This window comes from Rattus norvegicus, chromosome 11, assembly GCF_036323735.1.
Source record: "Rattus norvegicus strain BN/NHsdMcwi chromosome 11, GRCr8, whole genome shotgun sequence".
NCBI classification, from domain to species: Eukaryota; Metazoa; Chordata; class Mammalia; order Rodentia; family Muridae; genus Rattus; species Rattus norvegicus.
Window position 1 is genome coordinate 46563463 of NC_086029.1, and position 21960 is coordinate 46585422.

General features: G+C 49.0%; 1 protein-coding gene across 3 annotated transcripts in view; it reads left to right on the forward strand.

The window, feature by feature from the left end:
• The window catches only part of Dop1b (DOP1 leucine zipper like protein B), a 101544-nt gene that overhangs the window by 69405 nt on the left and 10179 nt on the right, over window positions 1–21960 (forward strand). For 2 of the 3 annotated variants that reach the window (XR_005491035.2, XM_039088417.2), the window contains exons 24-29: window positions 601–656; window positions 1520–1555; window positions 2014–2118; window positions 2220–2286; window positions 16204–16348; window positions 21325–21404. Coding sequence is in view for 2 of the 3 variants with exons in the window: in XM_039088417.2 (XP_038944345.1) it covers window positions 601–656; window positions 1520–1555; window positions 2014–2118; window positions 2220–2286; window positions 16204–16348; window positions 21325–21404 (489 nt within the window). In the remaining variant the exon portion in view is untranslated. The remainder of the gene's footprint in view (window positions 1–600; window positions 657–1519; window positions 1556–2013; window positions 2119–2219; window positions 2287–16203; window positions 16349–21324; window positions 21405–21960) is intronic. The other variant, NM_001191660.2, reaches the window with a different exon arrangement.

A 21960-nucleotide genomic window follows, 5' to 3' on the forward strand; every position in this document is an offset into this window, starting at 1 on the left:
CCCCTAAACGGGGAGCCGCGTCTCTCGCTCCAATCGTGGGATGGAGTGCCCCCAGGAATCACGGTAGCCATCTTGATATAACAGCAGGAGGTAGCTTTTATTAACGAGATCCCTATTAGCGGGATCCCGGGTCGATACGTATCCCACACAGGAGACAGAGGAATCGACCCCGAGCTTCCAAACTCAGGGGGGGGGGGGTTATATAGGGGCATTCTCGTGGTTACACATGATTGGTCAATTCAAATGGTGCACAGTTACTTTCGGTGCGAAATTACATCAGCAAGGTGTACGTGCTCTCTAGCAGCTCGGCAGGCAGGTAGGGTGGCTCATCTCACTCAGGGGGGTGAAGGAAGGGGAGGGGGTGGCTACAGATGGTCAATGTCCTTGGGGCTGATAGCTGGTTTGGCAGGTCCTATCTCTAACACCCTCTCAGGCACGTCCTAACTTTTTGAAATTTTAATTCTTCACTTTCTTTCCCTTCCTACCCACTTGCAATGAGTGATGTTGCCTTCTTTCCCTTCCTACCAGCCTGCAGTGAATGGTGTTACCTTCTTTCCCTTCCTTCCCACCTGCAGTGACTCATCTTGCCTTCCTTTTCAGAAGTCTCCCCTGGTGGACATCCCTGTGTTGCAGTTCTGCTATGCTTTCATCCAAAGGTAATGGCGCCTCCTGTATTGGCAGGGACTGAGGAGCAACTTAACTTTAGTTCAGAGAGCTTAAGTGTCCTCACTCCTCCCAGCTTGGGTGTGGCCTCAGTATCCGTACTTTTCTCTCTCTGAAGGCCTGAGAGCTGACATTTTTAAAGTCCACATGCGGAACATTGAAGGCTCATGCCAGTGAAGCTTTACCTGAGGCCTTCTAAGCTTTGGAAAGGTCCGATGTATATGAAGCTGGCTTTAGAAGACCCGCAGCTAGGAAAGTGTAAGCCCTTGTAGAGAAGGGGGAAGGGCTGGTTTACTCAGCTGAGTCTCAGTCTGGGCTGCGGCAGGTGTACAGGGATCCCCAGCATGCAAAGAGCGCTTGCTGGGCCCTACGCTATACTCCGGGGCACAGCTTGGATAGGGCCACTTGCGTTGGGGTGAGTGAGGGATGGAGGGCGCACATGCACCTCAGGCAGCCATGCCTCCTACCCCCACAATTCCACAGCCTCCCCAAACAGCACCACCATCTGAAGGCCATGTGCTTGAAACCCATCAGGGTCGCTGGGTTGGGGCTCACAGTAAATAACTCTGACAACCCAGGAAGTCTCCGTGGTTCACAGTTAACATCTCAGCCACTCCTCCTCTTCACAGTCTGTAGCCACAGACAGCTAAACTGAGGACTGCAGTCCCAGCAGTCACTAGGCTGACGTTAAATTCAAACTGGTGTCCGTCTTCACCTGGGAGCATCTTAGTGGTCCCCTGGGCTAGGCTAGTCATGTCGCTCTGGAAAAGCCAGTGCTACTGGGACACCAGCTGACCTCCGTGGCTCTGAGCTGCCAGCAGCTTCAGAGTAGGTTTTTATCATCCTTCTGCCGCAGAGGAGGAGTCACCAAGGTGGAACAAGAGACAGTAAGGTAGGCAGGCACCAGGGGTGGACCGGGGCCCTCTGACTGCATCTGTGCTTTAGCAAACCGTGCTGCCGAGATGTCAGCACCCTCCTCGCTGACCCACCCGAGAGCTGCCCTGGGTCATGGTCCCTGGCGAGCTCACCTTCCCTTACGCCTCTTTACCATCCATGATGCATGCTGTCCTCAGTGCTGGACAAGCATGGCCAGAAATGAAGGCTGATCGGCCGGCTGAGGCTTCTAGTTTACAGAGAGTGAAACCCAAAATGCCCCACATGTCAGAAGCTGGACTCCAGGTACCCTAACTGCAGATGCTTGCCCCGGTACTAAACTGAGCTTGCAGAGACTGTGATAAGCTGAAACAGGCAACATGAGGCCAGTGAGCTGTTCTCCCAGGTGCTTCCCTGCATCTAAAGCTTCTCAGAAACGGACTTAGGCTCCAGTGCCTGGCTTTGTTTTTCAAACAGGCTTTCCATACCAGACCTGCAGGAGGCCTTCCCTTCGCTCCTGGGTGTCCTGAAGGAGGCTGTGCAGCTGAACCTGGCTCCCCCTGGATACTTTCTGCTTCTCAGGTATGGAATCTCCACGTTCACACAGATACAGTGTTCTCTATAGAATACATTTTATTTTACTTCTGTAACGTTTTGACCAGAAGCTGATTGTCTCTCAACAGCATGCTGAATGACTTCGTAACAAGAACACCCAACCTGGAAAGCAAGAAGGACCAAAAAGACCTTCAGGTGTGTATGTGGGACTGCTGGAAAAGGTCGGCAGTCCTGTAGTCAGTCTGTAATAGCGCCATCATTGCTAACAAATCTTACCCAGAATGGTATCTTAGCTTGGCCTGTGTTCTGAGTCTCTCCTGTTAGTGAAGACCAAGCAGGCTTAGGGCAGGTTTGTTGTGTCACATTAGAGCTGCCCGCCTGCTGGGGAGTCTGTGAGACGCCGTCCTGATTGCTGGACACAGATATCTCGGAAGTATGAATCTTTCTCCTCCCAGGAAGTTCTCCTTGAAACTTTCTCCTTGCTCCAGTATAAAAGCAACATGTGTTCATAAGAAAATTAAAATGTTGTAGAAACAGTAAAATTTACCCAGATGTGGTGTGGCTCATGCCTATAATCCCAGCACTTGAGGACCAGAATGCTAAAGTCGGGGAGCTGAGGCAGGGGGATTGCTATGAGTTCCAGGCCACATAGTGAATTCCATGGCTACTTAGTGAGACTCCACCTCAAAAAAAAGAAAAGGGGGGTGGGTGGGGATTTAGCTCAGCGGTAGAGCACTTGCCTAGCAAGCGCAAGGCCCTGGGTTCGGTCCCCAGCTCCGGAAAAAAAAAAAAAAAAAAAAAAAAAAGGAAAAGAAAAAGTCATGATACACTTCGGATACATCATGGTTCTACAGTTACTAACACTGAGTAGGGTCCATGGCTGTTCTGTTTAACCACAGACTTCAACTTGAACATAGATGTACAGTATTCCTTGACTCTCTAGACAAGCACTCAGACAGTTATAGGCCCCCTGGAAGTCTATCCAGCGGCTGGTAGGACACTCGGCTGGTAGGACACTCGGCTGGTAGGACACTCGGCTGGTAGGACACTCGGGTACTCAGGACCTAAGTGTGGCCTGGGGCGTTTAGATCAAGGGGCCTTTAAGGCAGAAGAGACATCCTGTTGTCTCCCTCTGCAGCTGCAGGGGAGGTTTGCACAAGCAGTTGACCAGAGCTAAAGTAAGTTAGCTGGGGGCATCTTGGGCTCTGGTCCTAGAATAGAGTTGGGCAGTTTTCCACAGGATTCTCCATCAAATAAATCAAATTCTAGTTAAACCTGACGTGGCCTGAGCATGAACACAAGACGGAGGAAGCTTTGCCTTGTCCTGCCCTGTCACATTGCAGGAGCCTCCCAGACTGGAGAGAGTAGTGTCAGGACTCTGGTGTGGCTTTGAAGTCTGAGGGTCTCTGGACGTTCTAGTTCTCTAACTCTGAAATGCTGATAATAAAGTCTAAAAAACAATCCCTAAAAAGTTTCTTGCTCTTTCTGAGGGTGAAAGGCTGCTGCTGGCTTAGGGGATGGACACTTGTAGCCTGACAGCGGGGAGGCGGGGAGTAAGTAATGTGGCCTTTGTTCCGTCTCTGCAGGAACTGCTCAACTCTCAACTTTCTGCCTGCTAGTCCGGAAGAAAAGGGGACACTTTGAAAAGTGATTATAGTGTTTATTACTAAGTTGTAAAAAGTTTCCTGTAAAAGCTAGCTAAGGGAGGAAGCGGAAAGATCCCAAGCGGGAAAGGGAAACAATTCTGCTAAGTGGGGAAAGAGAAAAAAAATTCTAGTAAGGGAAAAATTCTACTCTTCTCTAAGCAGGGAAAGAGAAAAATATCTCTCCTTTCTTCTCTTTGTCCTCAGCTCTTCTACATCTTTCAGAATGCATGGTCACATGTTAAAGAGTCCATCACAAGTTCGCACATAAAATCAAATGATAAATTGAAATAGAAGTTTACAACAGAGAATGCTTGCTTGCATATCCATTAGGAGTAATTATCTGGCTAAACATCCATCACCTGTCACAGCCCCACAGGTTTAAAACCATAAGTAAGTTATTAGTGAAGTTGTCCATAGATAAACCCAGTCAATATTTTATCCTCTGTCCTAGCACCTATAATAAATCGTTAGCTCCCCTTTTCTGACCTTTGGTTAATAGTTTTACAACCTCTTGGAATGGGCTCTGAGTAGGAGAAAGTCTGGTTACCATCTAAGAGCAATTAACTGGTGACACTTGGGAGACTGGCAGAGTTCTCACTGCAGTTTGACTATCAGAAAAGGGTCTAGTAGCAGTCCCATATACAAGAGCTTAATACTGACTGTTACAATTTTAGAAATTCTTATAGATCATCATTAAGACTTGGGCTGGGGATTTAGCTCAGTGGTAGAGCGCTTACCTAGGAAGCGCAAGGCCCTGGGTTCGGTCCCCAGCTCCGAAAAAAAGAACCAAAAAAAAAAAAAAAAAAAAAAAAGACTTAAGAAATCATCTATTTACCTATATAGCATCACTGCAAAACAGTGCATCTTCATAGACCTGCAGAGATCTGCTCAAAAGGGGTGGCTAATTCCTAGCGGACCATCTCAGGACGATCACCTGCTAGTTATTCACTTGTCCTATTATGGCCCCTGACACAGACTCACATACAAGATGGAGGAAGCTCTGCCTTCTCGTGCCCTGTCACGCTCACATGTAAGATGCTGCCGTCCAGGAATACTTACGTCCCATCATCCTCTGCATCTCCCACCGTCCTTAGGCTTGTGCCTACCCTCTTACAATCCCATTCTGGCTTCATGACACGCACGCACGCACACATGCACATTCACGTGCACCTATACACACACAGTTGCATGTGTACAGATAGAAAGGTCACACTATTTGTTTTCTGGGCCTGTCTCATTGCTAACACAATGGTTTCCAGTTGTCTCTGTCTCCTGCAAAAGTCATCATTTATCTTTCCTTACACGGCTATGGTTTTTAGTGCATTTTTCTTCATCTCTCTGTTGACCAACCTGCTTCTCTTTCCTCCTGGCCCCTGTTTTCTGAGAAATGGTCTTGCTGTGTAGCTCAGGTTAACTTTAAACTCTGAGTCTTCTTCCCTCAGGGCTTGGGTCATAGGCCTACAGCACCATGCCCAAGGCTGGGTTCACTGTGTCTGTGCTGTTGGGGACTAGCCAGGACTGCTGAGCTGTATACCACATCACTTTACAATTCCTATTTGAGACACGGTCTTGCTGAGTTGCCCAGAATAACTTTGAACTTCTGATCTTCCTGCTTTCACCTCTTAGTTGAGGCTCAAGAGATGCCTCAGTGATTACAAGCACCAGGTGCTCTTGCAGAGGACTCAGGTCCAGTGTCCCCCACCCACATGGCAACTCACAACCACGTGTAACTCCAGCTGCAGAGGTTCTGGCGCCCTCCAATGGACTCTAGCGGTACTCTATACATCTGTGCACACATACTTACAGACAAACCACCCTAAAGTAAAACTAAATAAAACTTATATTTTTGGTTATGAGCCTAGCCTTTAACGGCTGAGCCATCTCTCCAACGCAAATAAATAAATCTTAAAGCTCTTATTGGGCTTAAACAGGCAACATTTTGTTCCAGTATTCCAGCAGGCCAGCAGTGGAAGCGGCTTTTCTAGTTGAAGGAAGACTGAGGAAGCAAACCAACAGGAATATGAGTTATTCTGTGCACAGGAAAAAGGGCAAAGCACATAAACACAAACTCCCAGAACTCACTGAGCGTCAGGCTATTCCTCGTCAGAGTCTAAGCAGAGAAAGGTTGGCACAGTGAGTCAGGCAGTCCCTGCAAGGAGTTTGCAGGTCTCTTCTTGCTTTCCAGGAAAGCTCGGTAGCAGCCTGCAGGTTGGTAACCAAGCTGCCACAGAGCCCTCCACGGGTAATGCTTGGCTGTGACTTCTGCCTGGGATAAAAAGAAGACAGTTTTATCGCTCTTGAGTTTGTTTACAGTTTTGATCAAAATCTGGAGGAAAAGAATTTTTTCTTCTGCCTCTGTCTTTCCCAAACCAAGTTATAGCAAGTTAAGGAAGGACAGAGCAAAGGCCAGGAAATAGCATGTGCAGATTTACCCATGGACCCCTAAGCAAAAGGCAGATTTATTCAGGATTAGTTATGGGCTTGGAGGGGGGTCAGGGTCTCACAATAGGAGGTTCATGAAATCAAGAGGGACTGTGTTTGGGGGGTCAGTACATGTGTCCTGAGTGTAGTGGTCACTTGGGAATCCAGAACTAAGTGTGCGCTTTGTCCAGTGTTTTGTGCGGGCTTTTGTAAGCATGCAACCTGGCGGGAATCTCTTTGTTCTGCCCTTGGAGTCCTACAAGCACTGGCTTCTTGCTGGTGGAGGGGGCCGGTTCTTCTTTGTCCCACAGACCACCAGCCTAACAGTCACTTTAGGAGAACAGGTTTTGGCTACTTGGGCTCTGTTAAAATCGCTCTGGTTTCATGGATACTTCTCAGCCCCGAGGGATTTGGGGCTCTGTGACATCCGAACACCTTTTACTGCATCTCCACATGGAGTCCATCAGGGCAGCTGAGGCATTTAAAAGGCTCTGAGCTGCTATTCTGGAGGGCCAAAGCAGGGCTGAGTGCAGAAGCCGAGGTTGGAAGCCAGTGGACATCGGCTAAGAGCGCTCACTCACTGTGGGTCAGTACAGCATTTCCATCCCACAGCTCTCCCTGTGTCTGAAGGCATTCCTGGTGAGCCATTCTGGGTTTCAGTCTGTCCTGGTAATGACAAAGAGGTGGCCCTGGAGTTCCCCTGGAGTCCACCTAAAGTGACAGCACCATAGGACAAAGTTACTCCTGTGGAATTACAGACAGGGCAGAGTTAAATTTAAATTACTCTAAAACAAGCAGCCAATGCTAAGCACATTCCTCAAAGGGAGTCAGAGTTTACTCTGGGCCAGATGAGTGGCCCTGGCCCGGAGCACAGCTTTGGGTTGCTGTGAATGATGTGCTCCAATACCAAAAGCAATTGGATGGCCTTTCATTGTCACAAGAACAAGAAAGCCATAGAGCAAGGCACACTCAGTAGTCAGTGGGGGCATCGGGCAGCCAGGTGATGGCAGGCCAAGATCTCGACTAAGGTTAGAGGCTATCAGATCATGTCTTTAGCTTTTCTGGGTTTTGTCTGGTAGTTGAAAGGACGTTAAGTCAGTCAGTGGTGTGGAAATGAATTCTGATACTGAACTAACGGCAGTCCAGAGAGACCTCAGCTCTATATTCCAAGTCTCCACAGCCCTCGGTGTCTAACAAGAGTGTGGTAGCTTTTTTTCTGGGATCATCAGTTCACAAAGCTCAGTTCCCTCAGGATACCTTTGAGAGTGTTGGGACTGGAGAGTTGGGTCAGTGGCCAAGAACACTTGTTCTGAAAGAGCGTACCCCTAAACGGGGAGCCGCGTCTCTCGCTCCAATCGTAGGATGGGGTGCCCCCAGGAATCACGAGTAGCCATCTTGATGTAACAGCAGGAGGTAGCTTTTATTAACGAGATCCCGGGTTAGCGGGATCCCGGGTCGACACGTATCCCACACAGGAGACAGAGGAATCGACCCCGAGCTTCCAAACTCGGGGGGGGGGGGTTATATAGGGGCATTCGAGCGGGTACACATGATTGGTCAATTCAAATGGTGCACAGTTACTTTCGGCACGAAATTACATCAGCAAGGTGTACGTGCTCTCTAGCAGCTCGGCAGGCAGGTAGGGTGGCTCATCTCACTCAGGGGGGTGAAGGAAGGGGAGGGGGTGGCTACAGATGGTCAATGTCCTTGGGGCTGATAGCTGGTTTGGCAGGTCCTATCTCTAACACCCTCTCAGGCACGTCCTAACTTTTTGAAATTTTAATTCTTCAGTTCCTCCTACAGGGGACCCAAGTTCAGTTCCCAGCACCCACGTTGTTATAAAATATAATGGGGATGAGGAGGTACCTTTGACATCCCCATGCCAAAGTGTGTCCCTGAGAAGTTATGCTACACAATGGATCCATGTAAAATGCTTGGGGGGGAGGGGATGTAGATGGCAGACAGATGGAAGCAGAGCCATGAGGGAAGAGAAAGGACAGAGAGAGAGAAAGAGGGGGAGACAGACAGGCAGGCAGGCAGGCAGGCAGGCAGGCCCTGAGAACAGACAGCTGCTGAGTGGCTGGTGGGACCTTCTGCAAGCAGGACACACCTGTGCACCTTGTGGCAGCAGGTCACGTCACAAGTAGTTGCCAGGGCCTGAAGGGTAGCCGGCAGAGCGCCTGTATACTAATACAGAGAGGAGCATCTCAACCATTTGCAATGCCAGATCCAGGGGGTCAGTGCCCTTTTATGGCCCCATGGGTTAGAAGTCAGGCATTTCCTCCAGCATGCCTTCAGCAACTGAGCACTAGCTAAGCTACATCATCACCAGTCACCAAATGCCCTTTAAAAGGTCCCTGCCGTCACATACTCTGTTCTTTCCCCCCTCCCCCCTCTCATCCCACTCTGAGTGGCCTTTCGATCCATGGCCCTCCTAGGTAACCTCTGTGTGAGATCTATTGCACGATGTGGTTTTTGTGGCATACCTTGGCCCGGAGCTGTCGAGGTGCTCTGTCACTGAGCCCTAACACCATGGGTATCAGGCACATATGAGCTGCACAGGCATACATGTAGGCAAAACACCCATGCACATAGAAAAGTAAATTAAAATACATTTTGTTTAAAAAAAAGAATTATCCGTTAAGAGCCCTTCTAGGCTGCTGGTGGTGACACAGGCCTGTAATCCCAGCACTTGGGAGGCAGAAGCAGACAGATCTCTGAGTTTGGGGCCAACAGGGTCTATAGAGTGAGTTCCAGGACAGCCAGGGCTACACAGAGAAATCTTGAAAAACAAACAAAAAGAGTCCTATTATATAAACAAGGATGAAAGTGCTACTTGGGTTTTTCAAGAAAGCACATCATAGTGAACAAAAACCAGGTAGAAAATGTTGGGTCTAGTATAACAAAGTTACAAGTTCCCTACTAGGATTGAGTTTCTCTTAATCCTTTAACCAATTAAGTAGACTTTACAAATGTTGTAAAGGTTGTGGGAAGCTCACAAGAGACAGTCACTTAGATACAGTTGCACTCATATCAGGCAGCTCATACTGTTGTGTTTCCAGCCCCAGGGGGTCTGGCAACCCTACTTTCTGCTGGCCCCACACATCCACTCTGCAGCACTATGCTAGATGAGCTTGCACAGCCTGGATGGCAGACCAGCCTGTCGTATGTGATACCTGAGGGAGAGGGAGAAGGAGAGGGAGAGGGAGAGAGATTTTTCAAGCCAGCCTTAAAAAAACAGAATCTTAAATATAGTCGGGGTTTTTTTGTTTTGTTTTGTTTTTTGGGGTTTTTATTTTTTAGATTTATTTATGTATATGGGTACACTGTAGCTGTAGAGGGCTTTGGATCCCATTACAGGTGGTTGTGAGCCACCATGTGGGTGCTGGAAATTGAACTCAGGACCTTGAGAAACATAGTCAGTGCTCTTAACCACTGAGCCATCTCTCCAGCCCCAATAAAGTGATTTTCTTAAGATTTAATTTCTCTAAGAAAAAAAAAAAGAGAGAGAAATCCACAAGAGCTTTTCTTGCTCTGTAAAAACCTTTGTTCCTTAATTTAAATCCAGGGTGCATGCGTGTGTGTGTGTGTGTGTGTGTGTGTGTGTGTGTTATTAAAAGGAGACCAGTTTTTAATTTGTAAAAATTTTTCTTTGACATTTTCATAGGATGTCTTGATGGAATTTATTTACCAATACCCTCTCACCCCCCTCCTGTTCCTACTGAAGCCCCTCCTCCCCACAGGTACCAACCTACCAACCTACTCGCGGTTACACCGCTGGGGACTGCCATGGCCATCTGAGAAAGCATTGTTCTAAGCATAAAGTTCAGGATTCTGGTCTTCTATATGTGCATACCTGTAGAATACATATGCTTAGAATATATAGCCAACTATAAATTAGATATGAATTCTTCCTCATACATTTACAGACCTCCCAGGATGGCTTAGAGCTTTTATAATTGCTCAGGGCTTCGCTGATGGCTTGCCTGTGTGTTCTTTGTGCCTTTTAAGTGAATGTATTTGTGCCTACTTTAGTCTGGGCACAAGGAAAAAGACCAAACAAAATTATATTGCTTGAGTTTAAAAAAATCTGGAAAATATAAATAGCACTTAATTACAATCCTCTAGAACCCAGTTTATGTCTGCACTTAACATATAGTCTGTTGTGTAACGCTGTTTCTGAGGAGGTGTGAACACACATCTACTTACCCCAGATAGGAACAGATGACAGACCAAAGGAAGAATCCCACCAGAGTCCAGCCTGGTGATCAGTGAGTTTTATATTGTGGTCACTTACAGGACAGAAGTTATTCAGAGACATCAGCAGGGCCCACCCTAGCATGAGTGACAGCTCACAAAAGCTGGGAACCTGAGCGCACTGCACAGTCTGCACGCAGCTCAAGTGTTGTTGAGAACCTCTTTCCTGGACCTAGGTTGACCTAAGCCTCTCCCAGGCAGCTTGGCTGGCCCAAGAATCTTCTAGGCAAATCAGCTTGTCCAGTTGCTAGGCAGTTCGTCTTTTCTGCCTCTTGACACACCTTTGTCCAAGGACAGAAAGCATCAACACATCCAAGTGACCTGCCAAGAATTGTCCATTCATGGACAGTCCTCCCAGAGGCCCCTGCCACAAGGACTGGCTTCGGGTTAGAACACTTGCCCACAGTAACAGAAAAATAAAGTAATATATTTATGTAAATAGGAGAGTAGATTTATTTACAGTTTTGGCCTAAACTCAGTGGAGAGTTTGCCTCTCAATTTTGGTTGCCTCTGCTTTGCCCAAAGCAGTGGTGTTGCCTTCTAAAAGGTCAGGGCCAGCAAACACAGCCAGGGGCTGAGCTACTGGCCTCAGTCACTGAGATAAACCTCTTGGCACAGGACAGGGTTTGGGTTTTGGAGGTGGCCACTTTTGCTCCTAGCGTGATATATCCAGGAAGCCAAAACTAGAAGAGACCATTTTTCTCACAAGCAGATCAAAATGTTAGGGGTTAACATAGCACTGTAAAATGACTGGCTTTTATTTTGTTGGGTTTTTTTGCTTCGCAGTGTAAGATGAGGGGGGATGAGGAGGGAGATGCATGTGTGTGTGCGTGTGTGCGCACGTGTGTGTGTGCGTATGTGCGAGTGTGTGCGTGTGTGTGTCTGTGTGTGCCTGGTGTGTGTGTGTGTGTGTGTGCGTGTGTGTGTGGTGTGTGTGTGGTGTGTGTGTGTCTGTGTGTGCCTGGTGTGTGTGTGTGTGTGTGCGTGTGTGTGTGTGGTGTGTGTGTGTCTGTGTGTGCGTGGTGTGTGTGTGTGTGTGTGCGTGTGTGGTGTGTGTGTGTGCGTGTGTGTGTCTGTGTGTGCCTGGTGTGTGTGTGTGTGTGTGTGTGTGCGTGTGTGTGTGGTGTGTGTGTGGTGTGTGTGTGTCTGTGTGTGCCTGGTGTGTGTGTGTGTGTGTGTGCGTGTGTGGTGTGTGTGTGTGTGCGTGCGCGCATGCTTCAACATGGGCCCTGGCTGGTGGCACTGTTGGGGAAGAATATGGAACCATCAGAAGTGGGAGTCTCTGGAGGAAGGATCTCAGTGACAGAGCCTTAAGGCTTTATAGCTAGGCCCTACTTCCTGTTTGCTCTCTGCCTCCTGCCCCACTTCCTGTTTGCTCTCTGCTTCCTGCCCCACTTCCTGTTTGCTTTCTGCCTCCTGCCCCACTTCCTGTTTTTGCTCTCTGCCTCCTGCTCCACTTCCTGTTTTTGCTCTCTGCCTCCTGCTCGACTTCCTGTTTTTGCTCTCCGCCTCCTGCTCCACTTCCTGTTTGCTCTCTGCTTCTGAGATGAATTCAGTATATCCAGCTGGTCCCCACTGAGAAAGAATTACCACTTCAAAATGTAAGCTGGAATTACCAACATCCCCACCCCCACCTCCTCCACCTTTCGCCCCATCCCCCTGGCCTTACAAGGTTTGTTTTCAGTTATTTGGTCACAGCAACAAGAACAGGAACTGCTAGAAGCCCCATCAAGCTAAGCTTGAATACTGGTCCCAGTGCACCAGCCACAAGCACAAACAAAGGCCTTGTGTCCCCAGGCCCTCCTCAGAGCCCTAACAGGCACTCTAGGTTTACACAGAACATCAATTAAGGCATAGGCAGGGGATGCTCATGGCAGGCCTGGCTAAGGTGTGGCCTGGCTGTGGCATCAGCACTGGTTCTGTGGTAGCCCTCACATGAGGGGCACAGTCTGGCAAGGTGACAATTTACAGTTGGCATTGCTTAGGGTAGTTTTAGCCCATGTCATAAAGATGTTTATCCACTGGCATCTTGAAGAAAAATAAAGGGACTCATGCAGAACAGAGAGGACAAGATGGAGAGAGAGATGTGACCAGTGGTCTCCATCCTCGTTGTCCCCCAACACAGTTACTCGTAATTGAACCTTAGATGCCCCTCACAAGCCCTAGGTCATTTGTGTGGGTTTTGTCTTGGCCAGGACATTGTTGGGAGGCGCTGCTGTATTGTTTTGGTTCTTTGAAACTGAGTCTCCCCGAGTAGTCCAGGCTAGTCTCATTCTCTGGGCATTCGTTTCTCTCCATTTAGCCTCCTGAATACTGAAATCACAAGCCAGTGGCACCATGCCCGACCCAGATGAGTCTCTGTCTATGCCTCTCTTTTCTCTGTGGAGCCTTGGCTGCCCAGGCTTTGGACTGAGAGGCTTCAGTGTGAAAGCCACAGCAATCATCTTTGTTGTTGTTTTGTTTTATTTTGTTTTGTTTTTCAAGACAGGGTTTCTCTGTGTAGTCCTGGTATCCTGGAACTCACTCTGTAGACCAGGCTGGCAAACTCAGAGATCCCCCTGTCTCTGCCTCCTGGTGCTGGGATTAAAGGCGTGTGCCACCACCTCCTGGTTAATAGCTCTCATCTTAAAGGGATTAAGATAGTTCATTCTGGAGCCATTTTAAGGGACCCATGGCCTAGGAACACAGATTTAAGTTACCCCAAATTCTATGTTCTAATGTGGAAGGAGTTTCACAGAATTTTTAGTTTTACAGAACAAAGTCATAAATCCAGGCAACATCAGTGGGTACACCAGAACGGCAGGGGTGAGGAGATGGAGGAGGCTGTGTTGACAGGCCTAAGATGCTGTCTGACAGCTTTCCTAACTCTCGGTTCAGTGGAAGGAAGCTACTGTCCCAGTGTTAGTTCAGATACAGAGTGGACAAGGGGTGGCTGTTCCAGACACTAAAATCAGCCCTGTACATTGTGGGGGCTCTTGGGGGCCCCACTTGGGGTTTCATAATAAAGACGCTGAGACATCTGTATAGTATGAGCCTGTTGTCAGCCTTTTTGCTGGGCACACTCCCTCAGCTAGCCAACCAGATGCAGTCTGCCACTGAGACTCCACTGTGTGGTTCTCTCTGTGGTACCTCTCAGCTGTACTCTGTTCTCCTCCAGCACCAGCTTCTAGCTCTTTATCCATCCACAGCATCTCCCCTTCCTGATACAAACAAGGCTTGTCTGCTAGCCCTCCCACTTTCAACACAGTAATCTCAAAGAATCGGTGATCACCTAACATTTACACATAGAAAGCAGATCTTGTGGGCTATAGAAATGACCACACAGCCATGCTGCCAGCACCTGCTGGGACAGCAGTGAATGGCTGAAAACATAGCAAAACACCCTCATAGCCAGTTGAAGTAACGTGCGTGCATGCGTGCGTGCATGCAGAGAAGTAATTACGCTCTGAACCTACAGAATCCTGACCTCTCCACCGCTCTGAAATTCCAACCGGCCTTTCAGTCTCCGTAGACACAGGAAGTCCATCCAGGAGTTTTGTTCACAGCTAAACACGGCTTTTCAGGAATGTTCACTCATAGGGCTTCCTGAAACTCCAGTCCATAGGTCCCTTTGGCCCTAAGTAAGTAAACACAGTTAGCATATGCTAACATGAACGACTAACATCCTTATTTAAGATATCTGATCTGTAGCATAGCATGTATTGCATGTTTCGGGCAGTTTTGGCTTCATCTGTGGTGTTGAGATTTCCTGTCAGCAGGAAAGGCAAGACATTGTCTCTAGCTGAGGCCACTGCCTCTCCCTGTTCCTGTACTTTTCTGACTTGGTGGCAGTGAGGTCTCCTATGCCTCTGATGATGTCTGAACTTCAGTAGAGCTAGTGCTCTGCTCAGTTCACATATTCCCTGACAGCCCCAGAGGCGCTGAGTAAGACAAAGCTAACAATAAATGGCTATTGAGGGAAGTAAAAACAACCCTGTCCATTGTCACAGGGTTTCCCTCAGCACTGTGGACAGACACTCTTCCCTGGAGACGCTGGTGACAGTGCTGGGGACCCACTCAGGCTGCTGACCTAAAGTCTTCTTCGAGACAAAGTGTGGTGTAGCTGAGGGTGACCTTGAACTTGTAAGCCTCTGGCCTCCACCTTCTAGAGCTAGGATTGCAGGTGCACCCCCACAGCCGGCTTTGTGCCTTTATACAGTGCTGGGGATCAAACCAAGGGCTTTGATGAGGGTACTCACTCAACTGAGTTACATCTCCAGTTCCTGACCAGACGTTTTGTGTGTGTGTGGGGGGGGGGTATATTCACATGTATTTGCATGTACACACATGCAAAGGCCAGAGGAGAACATTAAGTGTCTTCCTCTGTCAGTCTATTGCCTTACCTCATTGAGACAGTCTGCCTCTCACTGAACCTGGAGCTAGACTGGCCTCCAAGCAAGGCCAGTAATCCTTCCATCCTTCCATCCACTCCCAACAGCACTGAGATCACAGACATGATTTTGGCCAGGCCCAGCCCTCTCGATAGGTTCTGGAGATTTGAACACAGCCCTCCTGCTTACATGATATCCTAGCCCAGAACCTGGCCAGACTCACTGATGATGCTTCTAATTGTAAATGCTGGACACTCACCCAGCCCAGCCTACTTTATTTAATTCTGTTTCTTCTTACATTACTAAAAGACGTATTTCCTATTCCTACAAATAGCAAAACCACAGCAGTTTATTTTAAAGACATCTTAGTTTAAGATACAGTCTCTCTGCAGAGCCCTGGCTGAATGCTCTCCGCCTGCCTACCAAGTGTTGGAGTTTCAAGCATGCGCCCCAGCACACAGCATAATTTATAAAGATTTTTTTTAATTTACTTATTTATTATATATAAGTACACTATAGCTATCTTCAAGCACACCAGAAGAGTATATTAGATCTTATTACAGATGGTTATGAGCCACCATGTGGTTGCTGGGATTTGAGCTCAGGACCTCTGAAAGAGCAGTCGGTGACCTTAACCACTGAGCCATCTCTCTAGCCCAATTTATAAAGATCTTGACTGGCTTTATTGTGATTCTAGAATAAGGCCATGCTTTGTCCCATAAAACAGAGTGAGCTGAGCAGAGGACGGGTTCTGCAGACAGAGACAGGCTGAGGAGAACAAGGCTGAGGGGGAAATCTGCCCATAGTCTCTCCTTTCCGGGACAGTTGCAGAATAGTCCATGTTGTCTACTTCTATGTGAGGATCATCACTTCGCTGCCAGTGGACAGAGTCAGCACATGACTCCGTCGACTGTCGCTGTGGCCTGGCAGTCCACGCAACTTCGGAAAGTCCTAAGTCCAGCAGCTTAGTAACGGTGGCTTCCCGTAGCATTCAGTTCACACCACACAAACCACGATCCAAGAGAACCAGAAAGCAGATCTTTCCCATCACTCCTGCACACTTCTGAACCCCATGTCTTTATCTGTCGGCTGACAGAGCAACAGCACTGCACCATGCGCTAAGAGAAGACTCGAAGTGTCTGTCAGTGTTCGGTGCGCACGAGGGTCCAAAGCCTAGGCAGGAAACAGCTACGGAGTTTGATGTTGATGTGTGCACTTGATATTTGTAGGTCGAGAACCTGTTACTAAAATCTGTCACCACAGCCGCCTTTCACCTCTCAGTGTGGCTCGCTGCAAGTCTAATGGTGCCTCAGTAACTCACGCGGTGGTCTGTGCCCTGTACCTGTGAGAGGGTGGCGTTGTGCACTGGCACCTTTCCCCTCCTAACTAAGTCCGTTTTGCTTCTGCTGGCTCTCCAGGAAATCACTCAGAGAATCCTGGAGGCTGTAGGAACCATTGCTGGCTCATCCTTGGAACAAACCAGCTGGCTCAGCAGGAATCTGGAGGTGAAAGCCCAGCCTCAGGTCTCCCTGGAAGATTCTGATGCAGATGAAGATGTGTGCGGTATGTGGAGGAGGGGTGGGAGGAAACGCTCCCTTCTGCCAAGGGTCTGAGGTTTTGTTTTTAAGTAAAAGGGATTCTGTCGACTTCATAGACCTATACAGATCTGCTTCTTCGAGACTTGAGATCTGAGGACCTGAAAGAATGGGGCAGACTATGGTCTGGTGCTGTAGACAGACTCACTTCCATTCCAGTGTACTTTTATACACAGATGTAACAAGAAAGGCAGTGATCCAAGGAAGGTCGTTTGAGTTCAGAAAAGCACGTTAAAAAAAAACCCACCAGGGGTTGGGGATTTAGCTCAGCGGTAGAGCACTTGCCTAGCAAGCGCAAGGCCCTGGGTTCCGTCCCCAGCTCCGAAAAAAAGAAAAAAAAAAAAAAAAAAAAACACCAGTAAGCACATACAAAATATCAACAGAGGAGCCCTTTCCCAAACTTCCTCAAGACACGCCAGTGGGAACACAGTTGCCTGGCACACGCTATATAGTTCACCTGGGAAAGCACAAGAGCAAAGCAGAGGCCATGTCCAGATTCAGTGCACACGGACCAGATTGGGCTCAATAGCTGCAATCTGACATCCAACGAGAATAAACGTGTCCTATAAATTGAATAAATGTTTGTCACAGGAGGCACAAAGTCACCTCCGAGAACTATCCAGGGAACAAAGTGTACCTGAGGTAAAGCGCTCTCTGCCTTTCCTCTAGAGCCTTTCCCTGTTCCCCAAAGCATTGCTCACGCCATTCTTTGGACCGTATGCAATGTTCATTCAGCCGTCCTAGCACACACACAGGGAGAAGACAGGGTCTGTGCGGGAAGGGAGTGGTGTTAGTGCGCCTGGCTGGGATTCACACATCATCAGAACATGGGGTTGTACTCTCCAACATGTGCCGTTCACACTCTCTCACCCTCGAAAGAGCGTCAGGAGGCACTGGGAAGTGACACACATCCAAGCACACGCACAGGCATGCTGCCTTTCAGCCTGTTCATGGGCCCAGGCAGCCACCGCACCACATCCCCAAAACCCATGTGCTGGTGACGTAAGTGACTGCACCTGTTCATGCTGTTTTACATGTTTCTGATTGAAAATAATATTTTCAGACTATATTCTTCATGGCTCTCCCCAACTCCTCCCACCTCACCCAACTCCGAGATCTCTCTCTCTCCCCCTTCTTTAGCAAACAGGCAAACAAACAAGAAAACAGTGGGAAAAAAAAGAGAAAGAAAAAGCAATGCACACAAGCACACAGACACACTAAACAAAGACCAGGAAAGCACAAAATTGCCAGAAACCATAATACACAAGAAAAAGGACAGTAAGACAAACAGAACTGCCCTACAGAGCCGCCACCCGAGACAAATCTACACAAATACTAGCGAGTACGTTTTGTATTGAGCATGTGCTGCTGGGCCTGGGAGGCTCCACTGGGGGAAACAAACCTTCCCGTTGTGAGCTTACATCAATTGGAGAAGCTTCTCCGTTAGGGGTGGGCAGGGGGATTGTGTTCAGTTCCCCTCTTGGTGCTGAGACCCCATCTTGCTTGTGCCTGTGCTGCCAGCCTCTGAGTTCTTGTGTGTGTGCGTGCGTGTGTGTGTGCGTGTGTGTGTGCGTGTGTGCGCGCGCGCTGTTGTCTCTGAAGACACTGTTCCCTTGGTGTCATCCGTCCCTTTGGCTCTCACAGGCTTTTTACCTCACCCCCTCTTCTGCTCCCTGAGCCCTGAGCAGAGGACTGATGAAGACACCACCATTTAGGAACAAGTATTCCAAAGTCACTGTCCGGCTGTGGGTGCCCTCAGCAGTTCCCATCTACTGCAGTCCTTCTTGCTTCCCTGAGATGGCTATGCCAGGCCCTGATCCGAGTCCCACCCCGTGTGGGCCTGAGGATGCAGATAGGCAGTCTGACTCATCCTGACAATCCCTGCACGAACCTAGACTGCGGTGTGTGTGGGAGGTTCCCGCACACCCGCAGTCAGCCAGGCATGCACACACTTTTGTTTGAAAGGAGTGGAGCCATATGGTGTGCCCTGCCACCCAAACAGGAATTCTCTTCCCAGAACAAGGAGGGGCAGGGAGCTGGGCAGTGTCCAGAGGTCAACCTCTTCGGAAGTTGTCCCCTGTCTTCTTTTTTGAGACTAGTATTCTCCCTGGGACCTGAACTTGCTGAGTGGGCTAGTTGGCTGGCCACTGACTTCTAAGACCCACCTTCCTCTCTCCCCAGCACTGAGGGTTACGTGACCCAGCCTCTAAGCTGGGGTCCAGCCTAGACTTCATGATTCTGTGACAAGCACTTTGTTGACTGAGCTCTCTCTCTTCCAGCCCCTTCATTTGCTACTTTAAGCCAATAATTATGCTCTCCCTGATGGTGCTGTGGTTGTCGGGAAAGAACACCCGCCCCCACCATACCCTGCACTCCAGCTGCTTTGCCTTGGCTCTTCCTTTGAGTGCTGCTTAAGGTGTGTGCTCACCACAGCTACACCGACTGTTGCACTAACTGTGGTTGCCTGTCTGTTGCTCAGTAATTAAATCCAACCTGAGGACAGTCCTGTGGTAAGGCATCACAGCTCCTTTCAGTTCCTAGAAGGCATAGACTGGAAGCTGGCAGTGCTGTGTGAGTGAGCAAATGCCATAGCAGCACTCGGAAGTGCTCAGCAGTTACATCTGTGCTGGCTAGAGAAAGAGTGGGCGAGCGTTTCCCCCCATTGATGTGCGTGTGTTGTGCAGGGCTCCCTTGTGTTTGCACTCCAGTGCCATTCAACCGGGGAGGCTTAGGTTGAGATTCCTGTATTAGAAGACCAGTGTCTTCTGTTTGTGTTTGTTGTGTGTTGTGTGTGTTTTGTCTGTATGCGTGTCTATGTACCACATGTTTGTCACGTGCCCACAGAAGCCAGAGAAGGTGTTGAATCTCCTAGAACTGTAGTCACAGATGGTTGTGAGCTGCCACTGGGTACTGGGAGTTGAACCTTGGCCCTCTGTAGAGCAGCCAGTGCTCTTAACCGCCGAGCCGAGCCATCTCTCCAGCCCCAGTTGATGGCCTAGGAGTGTTGATCGGATTTGTTGCTCTGCCAGTTAAAGAGTGGGAAAGGCAGGAAAATCTGAAGCACAGCAGGTAACAGTAGACAGATCTTAAGCGCTGGAGATAGAACCAGCAGCTGAAGGCACAGCAGCTGAAGGAAGGTGTTTGCTGGGGGTGGGAAGGGTGAGGAATCACATCCACAGCAGACACACAGGGAGGACCATGCACGTCAGAGGAGGGATCCACAGTCCTGTCTCATCTTTGGGACTGGGACTTTAAAGCTCTGAAGAGTTAGTGAAGGGTGGTCAGTGGGAAGACAGACAGAGTGGCTGATTGGTCCACAGTTGCTATGTGATAGCCCAGATCTAGCCTTGAGCCTGCTCCTGGGCAGCAAAAGCTACCGGACTTGTGTTTTAATCTGGAGGGTGAGGAAGAAGCTGGTCCTCTTGGGCCATGGCCCTCTGGTCTCTCCTTGATGAGAGTTCAGAAAAAAAGACGGAGGCTGGAAGCTGAAGGAAGGCGAGCCGGCTGGGTATAGAATCGTGACACTGCTCAAGGCGAGCCGGCTGGGTAGGATCCCACGCTGCCCTAGTAGTTGGGGGTGGTCATGCAGTTACGCCCATCTTAAAAAAGCATCACTTTAACTGCTGTGAGTAAGGCCACTTTGTGCAAGAGCAGAAGCCTGGAAGAGTATCTGCAAAGACAATTTTATTCAGGTAGGAAGGAGGTTTTAGTGAGTTACCCTGAGTCACCAAGAACACATTGGTGTTACATTACTGAAAGACGTAAAAACCCTTCTCCTTGGAGTCCTTTACACAAGAGCGAGTCCAGGTGTGAACTCTCCCTGTTTTCTGTCTTCTGTTGTGTGAGTCTAAATGTGTGCCTGCCTGAAGGCTGACTGTGACTCTGTCCCTATGTCTGTCTGACTGTTGTGTGGCTATTTGACAAAGGACTTTGCTCTATATTTATTGAACAGCAATATTGATAAAGAATCACATGGAGAAGGAATGGGAGAATCCTTAACCAACTTTACAGGGATTAAGTCGGCAGCTCCAGCCGACCCGACCTGACACAGAGAGCAAGCATGTAGCTCACCTGCCGGTCCCACGATAGGTGTTCATTCTAGATGACTCCACCTCTGTATCTGCTGCTTTCAGTAAATTCACGTTGGAGTTTCACTGACCATGTGGTCATTCCAGAGGGGACAAGCCATAATCAGACCTGAGCTTGCTGGGCTTAGCGAGCATTTCCCCTTCCTAGGTGGGTTCTCCTGAGGGAGAGAGAAGCAGGCAAGAAAAGGACATTTGCTGGGTGGATGAGAGGCAGGATGTTATGTGGAGATGGAAAATGGCACCCTGCAGAAGCTCAACAGTGAAAGCTCGTCAGGGCTGCGACAAGGACCTAGACCTGGAGCAGAGCTGAGCTCAGAGACCAAAATGCCAGCTGCTCACCCAAAAGGACCTGGAGGCAGCAAGCTGTTTCTGGTCTGTTTGATCCAAGTTCTTTGTCCTGGTTTGTCTGGGAAGAGGAACTACAGTTGGTTAATGTCTCCACAGATTGGCTGTAGGCAAGACTATAGGACACTTTCTTGATAAATGATTTATACAGGAGGGCCTGACTAATTAGGGATAGTGGTCTTTGATTCTGTAAGAAAGCTGGCTGAGCAAGCCTTGGGGAGCAAGCCAGTCAGCAGCACCCTCCATGGCCTCGGCTTCCAGGCTCCTGCCCCAGCTTCCCTTCACGGAGGACAGCGTGGAAGGTGGGAGGTTGGCTTTCCAGTGTTTCTCTGTAGCCCTGGGCGATGTCATGAGCATTTCCCTCCCGGGTTGTTTCTGATCGTGCTCTCTATCACAGCAATAAACAGGAGCAGACATGGACTGCTAACTGCAGTCAGAGTGAAAGTGCTTTGGGGAAGGAAGCAAGTGTACAGCTCCTCAGAGCTAAGCAGACTCTTCTTTCTGTCAGCAGATGCTGCTGCGGCCTCCACCATGGTATCCGCCTCTGCCCCCTCCATTTACAGTGTGCAAGCGCTCTCTCTCCTGGCAGAGGTAAAGATGCACCTGACTTGTCCCTTGTGAAAATGCTTGCTGCCTTGAAGCATCCTTTTGAAGGCATGTATTCATTCTGGGTGCCATATGGCTGCCCCCTTCTGCCAGTTCTGAGGTCTAGACCTTGTGTCAGCCAGCTTTCTGTTGCTGCAACAAAATACCTGAGGAACTCATTTTACAGGAAGGAAAGGTCTGCTGGCTCAGGGTGTTGGAGGCTTTAGCCCAGTCGGCTGGCTGTGTTGCTGAAGAGGCACACAGTGCTCGCCTTGTGGTATGTGGGAAGCAAGGGTATGGTGCCAGTGAGCTTCCCCCAACCAGGCCTCCCTTAGAGCAACTCCACGGGCTGCAACATATGGGTCTTGGTGACACCCCAGATCACACTAGAACAGCGCCAGATTGTAGCGTGGCACTTGGCTTGCCACTGCAGAAGTCTCTGTTTTCTTTTTTTTGGGGGGGGGGGGCACAGGGAGTGGTTCAAGACAGGGTTTTTCTGTATAAACCTGGCTTTTTTAACTCACTGTCTAGACCAGGCTGGCTTTGAACTCACAGAGATCTA